This window comes from Phoca vitulina, unplaced genomic scaffold (genome assembly GCF_004348235.1).
Source record: "Phoca vitulina isolate PV1807 unplaced genomic scaffold, GSC_HSeal_1.0 scaffold2, whole genome shotgun sequence".
In the NCBI taxonomy this organism is placed as follows: Eukaryota; Metazoa; Chordata; class Mammalia; order Carnivora; family Phocidae; genus Phoca; species Phoca vitulina.
In genome coordinates this window covers 15,927,275-15,940,435 of record NW_022589705.1, presented here as the reverse complement: position 1 = coordinate 15,940,435, position 13,161 = coordinate 15,927,275, and the positions used below count along the sequence as shown (strand labels likewise).

At 37.9% G+C, this 13,161-nt stretch overlaps 1 protein-coding gene and 1 pseudogene across 5 annotated transcripts in view; both read right to left on the bottom strand.

Annotated features, from left to right (window-relative positions):
- COL11A1 (collagen type XI alpha 1 chain) overlaps positions 1 to 13,161 on the bottom strand; it is a 201,881-nt gene that overhangs the window by 188,391 nt on the left and 329 nt on the right. For 3 of the 5 annotated variants that reach the window (XM_032422477.1, XM_032422458.1, XM_032422466.1), the window contains exon 2: positions 12,666 to 12,863. In XM_032422477.1, the coding sequence (XP_032278368.1) occupies positions 12,666 to 12,771 (106 nt within the window). In that variant the 5' untranslated portion in view covers positions 12,772 to 12,863. Of the gene's footprint in view, positions 1 to 12,665; positions 13,159 to 13,161 lie in introns of those variants that run through there. The other 2 variants (XM_032422450.1, XM_032422491.1) reach the window with 1 other exon arrangement.
- LOC116641308 lies at positions 3,967 to 4,912 on the bottom strand (annotated as a pseudogene).

Below are 13,161 nucleotides of genomic sequence, written 5' to 3'. Positions count from 1 at the left end.
AATACTTTAAGGCAATATTTGTACTCCTTGTACTCCAAAAATATCCAATTCTACATTTGATAGAAAGCCCTAAAATAAAATCTACAACTTTAATTTAAATAAGTCATTACTTTTTATAAATGACAAATATTTGATTAGTACTAAGAAGAAAAATAAATCCGTAAATGAGATTTGAAGAGGCATGGATTTTAGTATCAAATCAGAAAGACAGGAAAGGGCTCAATAAGAAAATAATGTTTGAGCAGTCTAGCAAGGCATAAGAGGATTCTCTATACTGATATTTTGATTGCATAGCATTCTAAGCAAAAGGAATAGCAAGTGCAAAGAACCTGAGATAGGAGTCGCCCCAAAGGGGAGGAGTTGAAGGAAATGCAAGGAGACACTTAGGCTGCCAGCAGAGGAAATAAAAAGGGTATAAGAGATGAGGTCAGAGAAGTAAGGGGGAGGCAGGTTGGAGGCAATTGTATAGATCCTGTGGTATGTTCTATGAGTTTAGATTGTATTCCAAGTGAGATGGAAAACTACTGGAAGTTAAGGGAGAGGAGTAAGATGAACCAACTGGAAGTTAAGGGAGAGGAGTAACATGAACCAATGAATCTTCCAGGCCACTATGGCGCTGTGTTGAGAACAGACTATAGGGTCACTAGAGTGGAAGAGAGCACAGAAGAAGCAATTGCAATCCTCGAGGTGTAAAATTTTGTCAATTTTGCAATCTTGGACTGAGAGATGAAGTACTGGGTCAGATTCTGGATATATTCAAAAACATAAAAGACAGGGTTGCTGATGGGTTGGATACGGAGTATGAGAGAAAAGGAGTCAAAGCTACTCCTAGTGTTTTAGTTCGAACATCATGACTGATTGTGTTTCCATCAACTGAGATGGAAAGATTGTGAGTGGAATAAGCTTCAGGAAGGGTTCTACAATTCAGTTTTGGGTATGCTAATTTTGAGACAATTTAATACATTCCACTGGAAATGGCTGACTAGGCAGTTGAGTATATGAGTCTGGAATTCAGGGAAAAGATATGGGGTAGAAATAAAACTTTGGGAGTTGACAGCCTATTAACATTATTTAAAGCTATAATTAGTTAATATACACTTGTTTTAAAACTCTATTTGATATAACTTTCTGTGAAAGAAATCATTATGACTTAAAAAATGATTATAATAAATATTTATAATCAAATAATCAAATAATCAACATAGAGATCTTCATCCAATATATGAATCCTCAGAAACAGACAGACAAAACTACTTATAATTTATGTCCTAAAACATGCTACAAGTTGGGTAATAACAAGAACAATCACATTTAAGGTTTAAAATGTTAGGCTATATCTTTGTCTTATAACAGATTTTATAAATACGTGTATACATTTTGTTTAATGTACTCCCTTATAAAACAGGAAGATTATTCATTCATACAGTTTTCAATTCCGTAAAGGACATAACCCTGTACCAAGTGTGACTTAAATGTACTAATTTATCTTGGAGACCTCCAGGTGACTTTACAGTGGGTTGGCTATTGCAGAAAAGCAGCATGGCCCCAGTTCCCTGATTATTTTTCAGAAGATCTAGTGGTTGCAACCAAGGGGAACCACCTAATAGGGATAGGTATCAAAGTATATACTGACTCTGCCAATTTAGCAGCCTCCCTGTATTCTTTAATTAGTCCCACGATTCTGTGCTATGCAGAAAAAATATACCCTTACAATCTTGTGTTATGTGGCCCTAGCCCATTCGCCTAACCCCAGCTCTCTCCTGATAACACGCATACCCCATGAGAATAGACATTGGCGTACTGTCTTTGTAGTCAGAACAACTAACACTGATGGCACATAGAAGAGAGTTATTTAATTTTCACGGTTATTGAACAACCTCAATCCTGAACTTTCTTGTATCATAAAAAGCTTCTATGAACTGAAAATTGAAAGCGGGAATCATATCACAACTCTGAGGATGGCAAAGGAAAGAACAAATGCCTGTTGAGAGTATGATATGTAAAAAGCTTGGCATTTCTGATGTACAAGCGGCCAAAGCTATTAAAATGTTTATTATAAAGCTTAAATTATAGTTTCAATACAAGCATCTGACTTTCATGTTGAGAAAAGCAATATTTGTTGGCATTTAGTTTATTACATGCTATGGAGAAAAGGATTTTTAAAAAAGCATGAACTCTATCATAATCAGTTGATCTACCCAAATCAGTTTTTGCAGAGTCACTGCTATTGGGTGGTTGGGTATTTATCAAATGATTTGCACACAGCAGACAAATAATCTTTTACTTGACTTCCAGTGCCCTGTTATACAAGCTAGATACATTTCCATTTTTGTATTTATTTCCTGTTACAAAAGATTCATAAACCCTTGGATGTGCATCATAATTATCTGTGAGGATTTATAAAATACCTATACTTGGATTCTATACAAACTCTACTCAATCAAAATCCACAGAGATGGGACTGGAAATGACTGTGATAGCAAGTCAAGGCTGATTGTCCCTGTCTTCTTGACTTTAGTATAATCCCTTGCTTATGAGGTCATTAATTCATACGATAAACATTTATTGGCCATCTATTCTGCTCCAGGTATAGTGCTACAAGACAGAATTTCTTACATAGATGAAAAGATGCATTCCTTGTTTTCATTTTAGCATCAAAAATATCCTGTGATAAGTATTCAGGTTTGGAGTAAGTATAGTGTGCTTTAGAATGTTATGCAAGGACAACTACCTCAGTCTTTATGGTTGAGGAGAGGTATTCCTTTAGGAGATAATATCTAAATCCAAAAACGTACTGGTAAGCGGTTTGGAAGTGTTCAAGGTGGAGATCATAGCTTGCTTGGAGGCAAAACAGAGATTGACATTTTCAGGAAATCACAACAATATCAGCCAAAATCTGTTCAATACACTTCTGTAGACACTGGCAACAATTGATATATATAACCTTATATCATATCTCAGGTTGTTAGATTATTGAAGAGCAATTCATTAGAGCTTCAACCAACACTTTCACTTCATTCAGCAAAGATTTACCAAACACTAACTATGTGACAGGCTCTGTTCTATGTGCTTGGGACACACTAAAACAGATAAAGATACTTATCCTAATGATTTTAGTGTAACTAAAATATACAATGGCTAGGAATAGAATATAAAAAATATGTAACATTCTTCTAAAACAATTCTACAACTACTGTCTCTTATTAAGCACTGGAAACTTTATATACTCCTTGCTTAAAGATGGTACTTCGTCATATAATAATTAGAATATATATGATATGCAAATTACTTTCTAGAATGAGTTTACTAAAATAATCATAAAGCAATAAATATAGATAGGTTACTCTTTCTAATAGTTATTAAGCAAAATCAGAAATCCATAACAGCATACAAAACAGATAAAAGTTTCAAAATGAATATATGACAGGAATTTTCCCAATTATTACTTTAACAGATTGATACCACTCTTGGCTTAAACTTTCTTGTTCACAGCAGACAGTGAAATGATGATTTATGTTGCTGTCAAAACAAAAATACTGCTTCATATGGTGTTTTTCTCTACAAGATTACTATGTTAAAGCAAACTACAATTTTAGAGGTAATACAGGAAATTAGTAGCTTCAAATATTCAGAAGCATCTTTGAAGAGAATGTGCAAAAACTGTTCTCCAAACGAGGAAAGCTAGAGGGATATCCCAATTCATTCACTTACAGAGAAAAAGTAAAGAAAGAGGGAGGGATCTAATTACTGCTAATGACAAGACATGAATGAGTAGGTCATTTCACACCACTCCCAAGTTAACTAGATTTAACCTTGTTCCAGTCCACTGGGCAAAATCAAGAAGATAATTTATAATCTAAATAGTGACTATATTATATAATGTGCATTCTGGCATCTCGGTAGACCCTAAGGACAGAAATAAAACTAAATCATAGTCATTACCCCCCAGCAACTTTTACAGGAAGGCTAACAGATAAATGAGTAATTTTTTAAATAATGATACAATTTTTTGCGAAGTATGTATCTTTTAGTTACATTCTCCCAGTTGACTACATTCCAAACAGCTTTTAGATAATCAGATCTGACACTTTCATACTGAAGGTAATAAGCATACTACCATATATCAGTCTCCCAAAGTAGAATAAGACCTCTGGTTCCTTGCAATGGATCCTGATTAAAACAGGCAGCAATTTGTAAGTGTCCTTATTACTTAATGAAACCAAGCCAACCCCAATCTGAACCTTGAATGCTAACAGATACAGCTGTCAACTTCTCCTTAAATAAGTCAGAGGAAACAAAGTAACGTTTGCTGGCTTCTAGCAACAGCCTTTTTTTTTTTTTTTTTTTTTTAAAGATTTTATTTATTTATTTGACAGAGAGAGAGAGAGACAGCAAGAGAGGGAACACAAGCACGGGGAGTGAGAAAGGGAGAAGCAGGCTTCCCGCCGAGCAGGGAGCCCGATCCGGGGCTTGATCCCAGGACACTGGGATCATGACCTGAGCTGAAGGCAGACGCTTAGCAACTGAGCCACCCAGGCGCCCTAGCAACAGCCTTTAGTGTTCTCTCATTATTAGCGCTTATGTTTGCTCTTAAAATGGAAAGAGTGTTATGGCCTCCACCACTGAACCTTAATGAAGGCTGACTGAATTATAACATTGCCTTTTGCCAAGTCCTCTTTATATTTCTCCTTGGTGGCATTCAAGTTATTCATACAATTGACATGGTGCTTACTGTGGTGCAATTGCATGATTTGTCCATTAATGTTAGGTCCCAGGGCACTATAATCATAAGTCAGGGTGGCTGTGTGGAAACATTAGAACACACAATAAAGTAAGCATGGACAAACGATCAAAAAAGCACAGGCTCTGGAACAGACTCTCTAGGTTCAAATCCTGGGTCTATCACATAGAAGCTGTGTGACCTTAGGCATGATAATTAACTTCTCTCTTTTTCAGTTCCTTCATGGGTAAAATGTGTATTTTATTTATTTATTTATTTATTTTTTTAAATATTTTATTTATTTATTTGAGAGAGAGAATGAGATAGAGAGAGAGAGCATGAGAGGGGGGAGGGTCAGAGGGAGAAGCAGACTCCCTGCTGAGCAGGGAGCGCGATGCGGGACTCGATCGAGGGACTCCAGGATCATGACCTGAGCTGAAGGCAGTCGCTTAACCAACTGAGCCACCCAGGCGCCCCAAAATGTATATTTTAATATTAGCTTACTTCCAGGGCAGTTGTCAGAATGAAATGAGATTCTATGTGAAGAGTACTGGGTGCCTGGGTGGCTCAGTTGGATAAGCGTCTGCCTTTGGCTCAGGCCCTGATCCCAGGGTCCTGGGATTGAGCCCCGCATCGGGCTCCCTGCTTGGCGGGAAGCCTGCTTCTCCCTCTCCCTCTGCCACTCCCACTGCTAGTGCTCTTCTGCTCTCTCGTTCTGTCAAATAAATAAATAAATATTTAAAAAAAAGGGGGGGGCTAACAACAAGACATGGCACATAATAATATGCGAGCATTTAGTGTTAGATCTTACTATTCTATCTGCCTGGAGATATGAAGCCTGATCTAAATCTTGAAGTAGGAGAAGACATTTGCTAGATGGATGAAGAGGGAACAAATATTCCAAAGAAAGAGAATAGTGTGTTCTAGGACAGGGGAGAATATGGGCAAGAGGTTTAACACGGCTGAAGTGCAAGGGAAATGGCTGGTCATGAGCCTGGACGTACAGAGGGGTCCCATCCTGAAGGCCACTCTACATCACGCTAAGCCATTTGCACAATATATTTATCCTCAAAACCAGTGAAGTATTTTGAAGACTCGTCGGCATTCAAACAGAAGAGTGACAGCTGGTTGGTTGTGGTCCACTGCTGACTCTAACCTAAAGAGAGAAGTCAGGGAAAAGAGCAGTATCATATGCATGGTTCTTCTTTCTCAGCAGAGCTCTCCGATACGAGCACAAAGTGCAAAAGTGCTTTAGAGTTTCTTATTAGCTTTGTCAGGAATTGCACCACTGCCCTTTCCGGCAGTCATCCTTTTGGGAAGTTGTTTGTGAAAAGCTGAACAGGGAAGGGAAGCCAAGCACCTCACACAGTGGAAGGTTCACGCCTGTCAGCCCGGATGCCAGGTTACCAGTCAGACGAGGAAGAAAGCTTCCACGGACACTATGCGCTCAAGTTCTATGAATAGGGACCTTCATTTGCCTGTACAGTACAGGGCCATTCAAGAGCAATTAAATTTGTTTAAAATAGGAAAGAAATGCTTTTTAAGGAAAAAAAAAGGTTTGAAGGGATTGCAAAAGTTGATTGTGCTAAAGCACTCGGACACAGGTTTGTTTTAGTTCTCAATTGTCAAGTTGTATTTAAGCTGGTCTCTTACTCTGAAATATGATAACCTTTCTTTTCTCTGAGTTCTTTCTCCTAAATTAATAGCACTGTCTCTAATTCCATGCGCAGCAAGCAAAGAGTTTATTTTACCAGATAACAGTAGGTCTGGTGATCAGCCAGTGTCTAAAGAACCACTAGCCAAGTCAGTAGTAGGCCAAAGACTGCAACCAATAAACACTACTCACTAAATCACTTTAAAATCGACTTTCATCTTCTCTAACAGCTAGTATTATTCAGGTTGAGTTTTGAGACAATGGCAAGTACGGAAAAAAGGGCCTATAAAAATAAAATTATATTAGGATTTTGCAAGAAAAAGCAATACATATAGTAGGCACATTATAATATGGGAGACAGTTTAAGATGAAAAAAAATTAAAACTTTATGTTCTGAAATAAATTGCAAGAGAAATTAGAAGAAAAAAGTCCAAATCTAAGAAAGTCATTAGAAAAGCTACACTGCAATCTCCATTTAAAGTTGTCTCTTCCGTGAGAGAATTTAGGGAACACTGCAACTTTTTATAGCATCAGTGTATACCTCTCTTTCCCCTTTGCTAAGGAACAAAACTTCGATGGTCAAAATCAAAGTTTGGTTTCCCCTCACCACTTCCAGCTCAGGTCACGTTTCCCCACTATCAAATGAGGGAAGTGGAGGAGTAAGAGCAGGAATGCAGATCCGCTCTCAGCCCCCACTCTGTAGTTGCCCTGAATCCCTAATGATTATGCCAACTGCCCATAATTACTGCTCCAAAGGTAGGAGGAAAGAAAAGTGTGTTTAGGATACAATGGAATTCTGGATTTTGAATACCTGCATATAATCATTAAAAACTATATAAAATGATGGGGATAGTTCAGTACTTATAAAACCCTATATTCATATAAATTGTTAGTGTTGATCATGAGTATAAATATTAGCTTCCACAGTATCTTCTTCTTTCCTAAAGATAGGAAAAGTCTTCATTCGGTGGAAATACTAGATCTACCACTGTTATTGCCAGCACAACCAATATCATGGTAATCTCTTAGGAGTGTCTACTTCCCTATAGATTAATGTCCGTTTATTCTGGAGGCAGAAGTTGTTTATGTAGTCTCAGATGCCTAAACAATCCGAAAGAAAAATTAATTAGAGGGAGCCTGGGTGGCTCAGTTGGTTAGGCATCTGATTTCAGTTCAGGTCATGATCCCAGGGTCCTGGGATTGAGTCCCGCATCCGGCTCCTTGCTCAGCGGGGAGCCTGCTTCTCCCTCTACCCCTCTCCCTTGCTCGGGATCTCTCTCTCTCTCTCTCTCACTCTCTCTCTCTCAAATAAATAAAATCTAAAAAAAGAAAAAAGAAAAATTAATTAGAATTTACATTACTAAGTGCTCTTCTATGTTTTCCCAAAGTTTGCCACTTGTTTGGGAAAAGATTATCTATTAAACAAACAAGCCATATCAAGTAATAATCAATTCAATATCTGGTTTAGTACTAAAACTATACATATATAGAGTATATTTCATCCAATCAGTCTAAAATCAACTCGGAAGGCATAGAAATTTGACATCATTAGTAATAAATACATAGATATATTATTAAATGAATATATTATTTGAAGTAAATATACAATTTATATGTTTATATTATATAAATATATAATTTCTTAGCTTCTTGAAAATTTGAAGTGGGCCTGGTCCTCCTCCATTAACAACTTTGGAGTGCATAAAAAACTACGTTCCTAATCCAGCAACAAACACACACAAAAAATATTTTACAAACTATTATGCTTTCTACTCTGATACCGATAATTCTATAGAATCACATAATTAGGTATATTAACAGTATAAATGATCAAAAATCACCTTTCTCCAAACTTAGGAAATTGAGGAATTTTTAAACGCATTCTATAACTCTGTTTCTTATCCGATTTTCTTTAAATCAATCATTTTCACTTAATCCATCTTCTCACTAAGCTCCAGCACGTAGAGTTAAGCAGTATTTGGTCATTCCATAAAGTCTCAGACCTACTATTATTTACAGATATTTTTACCACTATTGAAGACCTTCACTATGCTTACCTAGAAAAACATTGAATATTGTAGAAATATTTTTATGTTTTTATGAGAAAAAGCATTCAGCTAATAACTTTTCTCTGCCTTGGTTTTCTCATTAGTGAAGTGAGAAGATAGTAAAGAGAAACAATCTCTACAATAATTTCTATCTCTAACATTCTTTTTAAAAAATCTAATCTAAACACCTTTTCTTCCTTTGAAAAGTTCACCTTTTTATTACACACTCAACCAAGCTTGATTTGAGTCCATTCATTATCATTCACTATCAAATAGACAATACTTCAATAAATTAACCAGAGTGAGGAGAGTTTTTTCAGAAAAGAAGCAAATTTTAAAAAAGAAAGGTGACTGTTTAGTTTGGGGTTTTGTTTTGTGTTTTGTTTTTTATTTTTTTTATTTTTTGTCAGAAATCCTACCCAAGAATATGAAAAGAGATTCATGTTTGCCTGGCTATCTATGTTTTAGGGATAACTTAACTTGAATAATATGCTCTTTCTATGTTAGTCACAATGAGGCAAACACAGAACCTAAAATATTAATTAAATTGTAAGCAATTATACTACCTAGGTATATACATTTCTCATTTGCAACTTCACAATTTTGTTAAAAAATATGAGAACACCTCTTAGAGAGTAATTTTTACAGAGTCTCAGTTAAGTATTTATCATGAAGTAAATTGTTACTTTAAGATATTAATAAACTTAATTTCAAAACTAGTAGACAATTCTGTGAAAGTGTCTATATTTAATTGATTATATATGTGGCACCTAACTCTGTATAAAACAAACAGGAAGATGCTTCTCATAAGATACCTGGCTTTCTTTATTGTTTTTCTATTAGACTGTGTCAATTTTTATTTAAAAAACAAGAGGGAAGACAATATAAATAATCCTAGCAGGCACTGCATTTGTTATCAGAAGTGTATCTGACCTTTTAACTGATTCATGATTAAGTAGCCACAGGGACAAACTTGATCTCTTTGTAAAGCTGGATTAGCACATACTCTCTAAACCAGCACCATTTCACCTGCTGATCCTGAGCACTCAAAACACTCAAGCAAGGCTCACTATCAATTGCTGACAAGCTTTGAAAGGCGCTCATAAAATTAATCAACTTTTTTCAAGACGCACTATTGGCTTAACCACCAAAGGTTGAATACCATTTTAACTAGTAAAAAATGATTCAATTAGATACTATTTTTCTTAGTATTCAATTATAACTTAACTTGTTTTTAAAGGTCTTAAAACCATCACTCTGAACACAGCATCGTCACTATAAACTCCAAGTAAATCTCAAGTTCTCTCTGTAATAAGCAATGGACTAATTGATAAAGAAATCCATAAATTTCTGAGATAAAGCATTTATGTTAACCACAGGGAAATATATGAAACATAAAATTGAAGTTAACGTAAATGAATATATTATAAAAATAGCACTCTTTTATACTAAATCATAATAAATACTAAAAATTTTTAATAGGCATGTTAAAGATGACCAAGTTATAGGGTTTGGATTTGCAAAGTAGAACAATATGATTCTGTGTGAGATTATAAATTTTCTTTTAATCCATTCACTCCAAGAACTATTCTTTGTAAGGTAGATGCTTTAGGATTCTAACTACACTTCCTTTAGAATCTAATTTATTATGAACCCAGAACTCTTTAAGGCTTTAGTGTCTTAAATCCAAGAAATACAAATTTTAGATGAAAATAGGCTGTTTTAAATTACCTTTCGATTCAGCAACCAAATAGCACCCTTGCATCTCACCAACATTAATAAATTACAGTACATAATACCTTTATTTAGAAACTGGAATGAAATCATATCCATTGTTGCTTCAATTGCAAATCTAATGGCTAGCATAAGAACTGAACACTGGGTTTATTTTTTCCTTGTGTGATGATTCAGGCCAGTGCTTCCTTTTTAAGCATTAGTATACTATTACTTCCTTTTTGAAGTTTATTAAGTGGCAAAAATGCCAACAAGAGTAGATTTGTAAATATTACTTAGTGGGAAGTAATAAGCACCTAGCAACTTGATGATGCGAATACCGAATCTTACAGTCTGAATATCCAAATACTCTTGTAACTTTTAAGACAGTTCGTCAGAAATGACAAACAAAAACAACATATGATCCTTAAACTTTGCTATTTCCCACATTATTTGGCCTTATAATAATAAGCAGGGTTCTTTTTCCACCATTTACTTGATGTGGTACTGGGATGTTTGTTTAAAAGTGTTTCAGATCCGCAGCTAGACTGAAAAGAGACAATTTATACAATACAGGTGTAGAAATTTGACCTTTCTGATATCCTTAGAGCTTTAAGGAAGGCCAAATGTGGAAAAGAAACATAAATATCTTCACTGAAATAATCCCTGAATGTCTACAATGGTGCCTCTTGAGTTTGTATTTCATCCATCTTCATTGAAGAAAGTTTGGTTTCTATATTTTTAAATTAAGAGCTGGCATTGCGATACATTTGTCCATATGTGTGTGTAACAAGCTGAAAAAGAAATAGTAGATCTGTATTTTTGTAATGGAGTGTCCTTTTCCAGCATCACTGTGGTTAGAAGGATTTTAATAGGCCCTAGGTTCTGAGGTAGATGCTTAAATTCCAAATAATAAATAAAACCAGCAGAGGGCAGAACTGCTGACAGAAATGACCAACCCAGCTGGTGACCAGGTACCAAAGGTAAAAAGCAAACTTTTGATGGATTCCACTTTCAAAGGCTCTACTATTTATCCTTGAAAATGTTGAAATGAATGAATCAAAATAATTAGCATAACTTGTATCCAAATTGAAGCAAAATTTAAATTTGAGGCTCTGACTGTATTTACCAGGAAAAGCCAAGAGGAAGAATAATCCAGCACTGCCTGCTACTCAGGAAGGTGAGCACCACTAAGCTTGGGGAAGGAATACAGACCTGGTTTCCCAGAGTTCGGCCTCCGGGAGCGCTAATTCCCATTAGGGAGAACTCAGATCTTGGCATCTACCACGGACAGACTCAGGTTTCTGCTAAAGCCTGCGCATTTGGGATTGACAACTTCTTTCTCCCTCAGCCAATCCTCGCCACCCTCCTTCCTACCCCCCACTTCTCTGTGCACTCGCGACAAAGCTCGCCTTTCTACTCTAAGCTGTTTGGGCTCCGTTAACTCCAAAGGCCTTTGCCCGCCAGTCGTGTCTACAGCACCTAACGGACCGCTCCAGCCAGATGCCTTTGCGGGAAAGGGCGGGGGAAGGGGAGGGAGGAGGCAGAGGGGAGGAGTGAAGTCGCTCTCCCTTCTTGGGTACTGACAGGGCTGCAGTCTTCTGAGCAGGTCTGGTCATTGAATATTTGGTGGTGCCACGTAGGAACTTTCCCTTACCTCTCCCCTCCCACCCCACCCCAGGCCCCCTCCTCTTCCCTCCCAATCCCTATTCGTCCTCCCCCACCCCATTTGCTTGGCAAGTTTCATCATTCTCCAAGAGAACTGCACGTCCAACCTGCAAGAGGAAGTGGGGGTTGGGGTTGGGGGTCATACTGGAGAGGAGTGGACTGAAATTCAGGGAGAGGTGTTCTCCCTATCTTCAACGCGTTCTTTATAAACTGCCAAATTTTTTTCCACTTAAAATCTCTTCAAAATGACACACACACACACACACACACACACACACACACACACACACACACAGTGTTCTCAGTCTTCTAGATTCATCACCTCTGCTTTCTCTTATAACCCAAAAAGTAAAAGAGCCGGTCTCTCACTTTGCTTCACACAAAGAACTTTATCAAGGTTCATTTTATACCCTTTCTCTATATTTTCTCCTCAGCTCACCCTTAAAAAGATATTCCCATTAGTTAGAATCTGAAGAAACCAGAAGATGTGTTCAAAGGGCATTCTAGGGACTATTCCTCAAACAAAAGCTTTGTACAACTGCCCTTGTGTTCAAGGTAATATTTTTCCCCTTTTCAAAGACGCTGAAAAGTGGTGAAGGGCATTTCAGCAGGCTCTGTGCCTGACAGATCTTTTCTCCTGCTACCACTTCTCCCATTACTGTCCCGCCTACATCCATCTCTCTCTCCAGCCTTCACTTCAACCTGGTGGCAGCTACAATCTGGATTTTATTTAAGAGAATTGTTTTGGGGTTTTGGGGGGTGGGGGAGTAAGGCGGGGGAAGAAGGGTAAAGAGGGGGAGGGGCGCAAAATGACAAAGACCGACGGCACTCTCCCACCTCCCCAAAACCATTTTTTTCTTACCTCCTCTGACCTCTCTAGCCTGGAAGAGGAAAGTCAATGCGAGGGTTGTTATGGTGAAATTCCAGAGCCACCGTTTCGTTTTCCACCTAGAGGACCACCGCTCCATCTCCGAGCCCCGCACTCAAGTGTGAACTCAACCCACGAAACTGCGATTGCAGACCAACTTCGTCCCTTCCAAGATATCGTCGGGGGTGTTTGCTACACAGCCATTGAGGAGGGAGAGGGGGGAAAAAGTCAAAGGGCTTTTTCTTTAAAATTTGATGGTTTGCTTCCTTCCTGTGTCTCGCCCCCTCCTCTCCCTCTCGGTTGGCCCCGCCGGCCGGGACCCTCCGATCCGTCCTCTGCGGGGCCCTGCCTTCAGACTGAAGGCAGATGAGGGGCTTCAACCGAAAATCTGAGAGGACTGCGTGCCCCTAAAGGCTTCATGCCGTCAGTGGGCCGGACGAGAGGCTCTGGGCAGCCCCCTCCTCCGCCCACTCCCCTCCAGCGCCCCCCT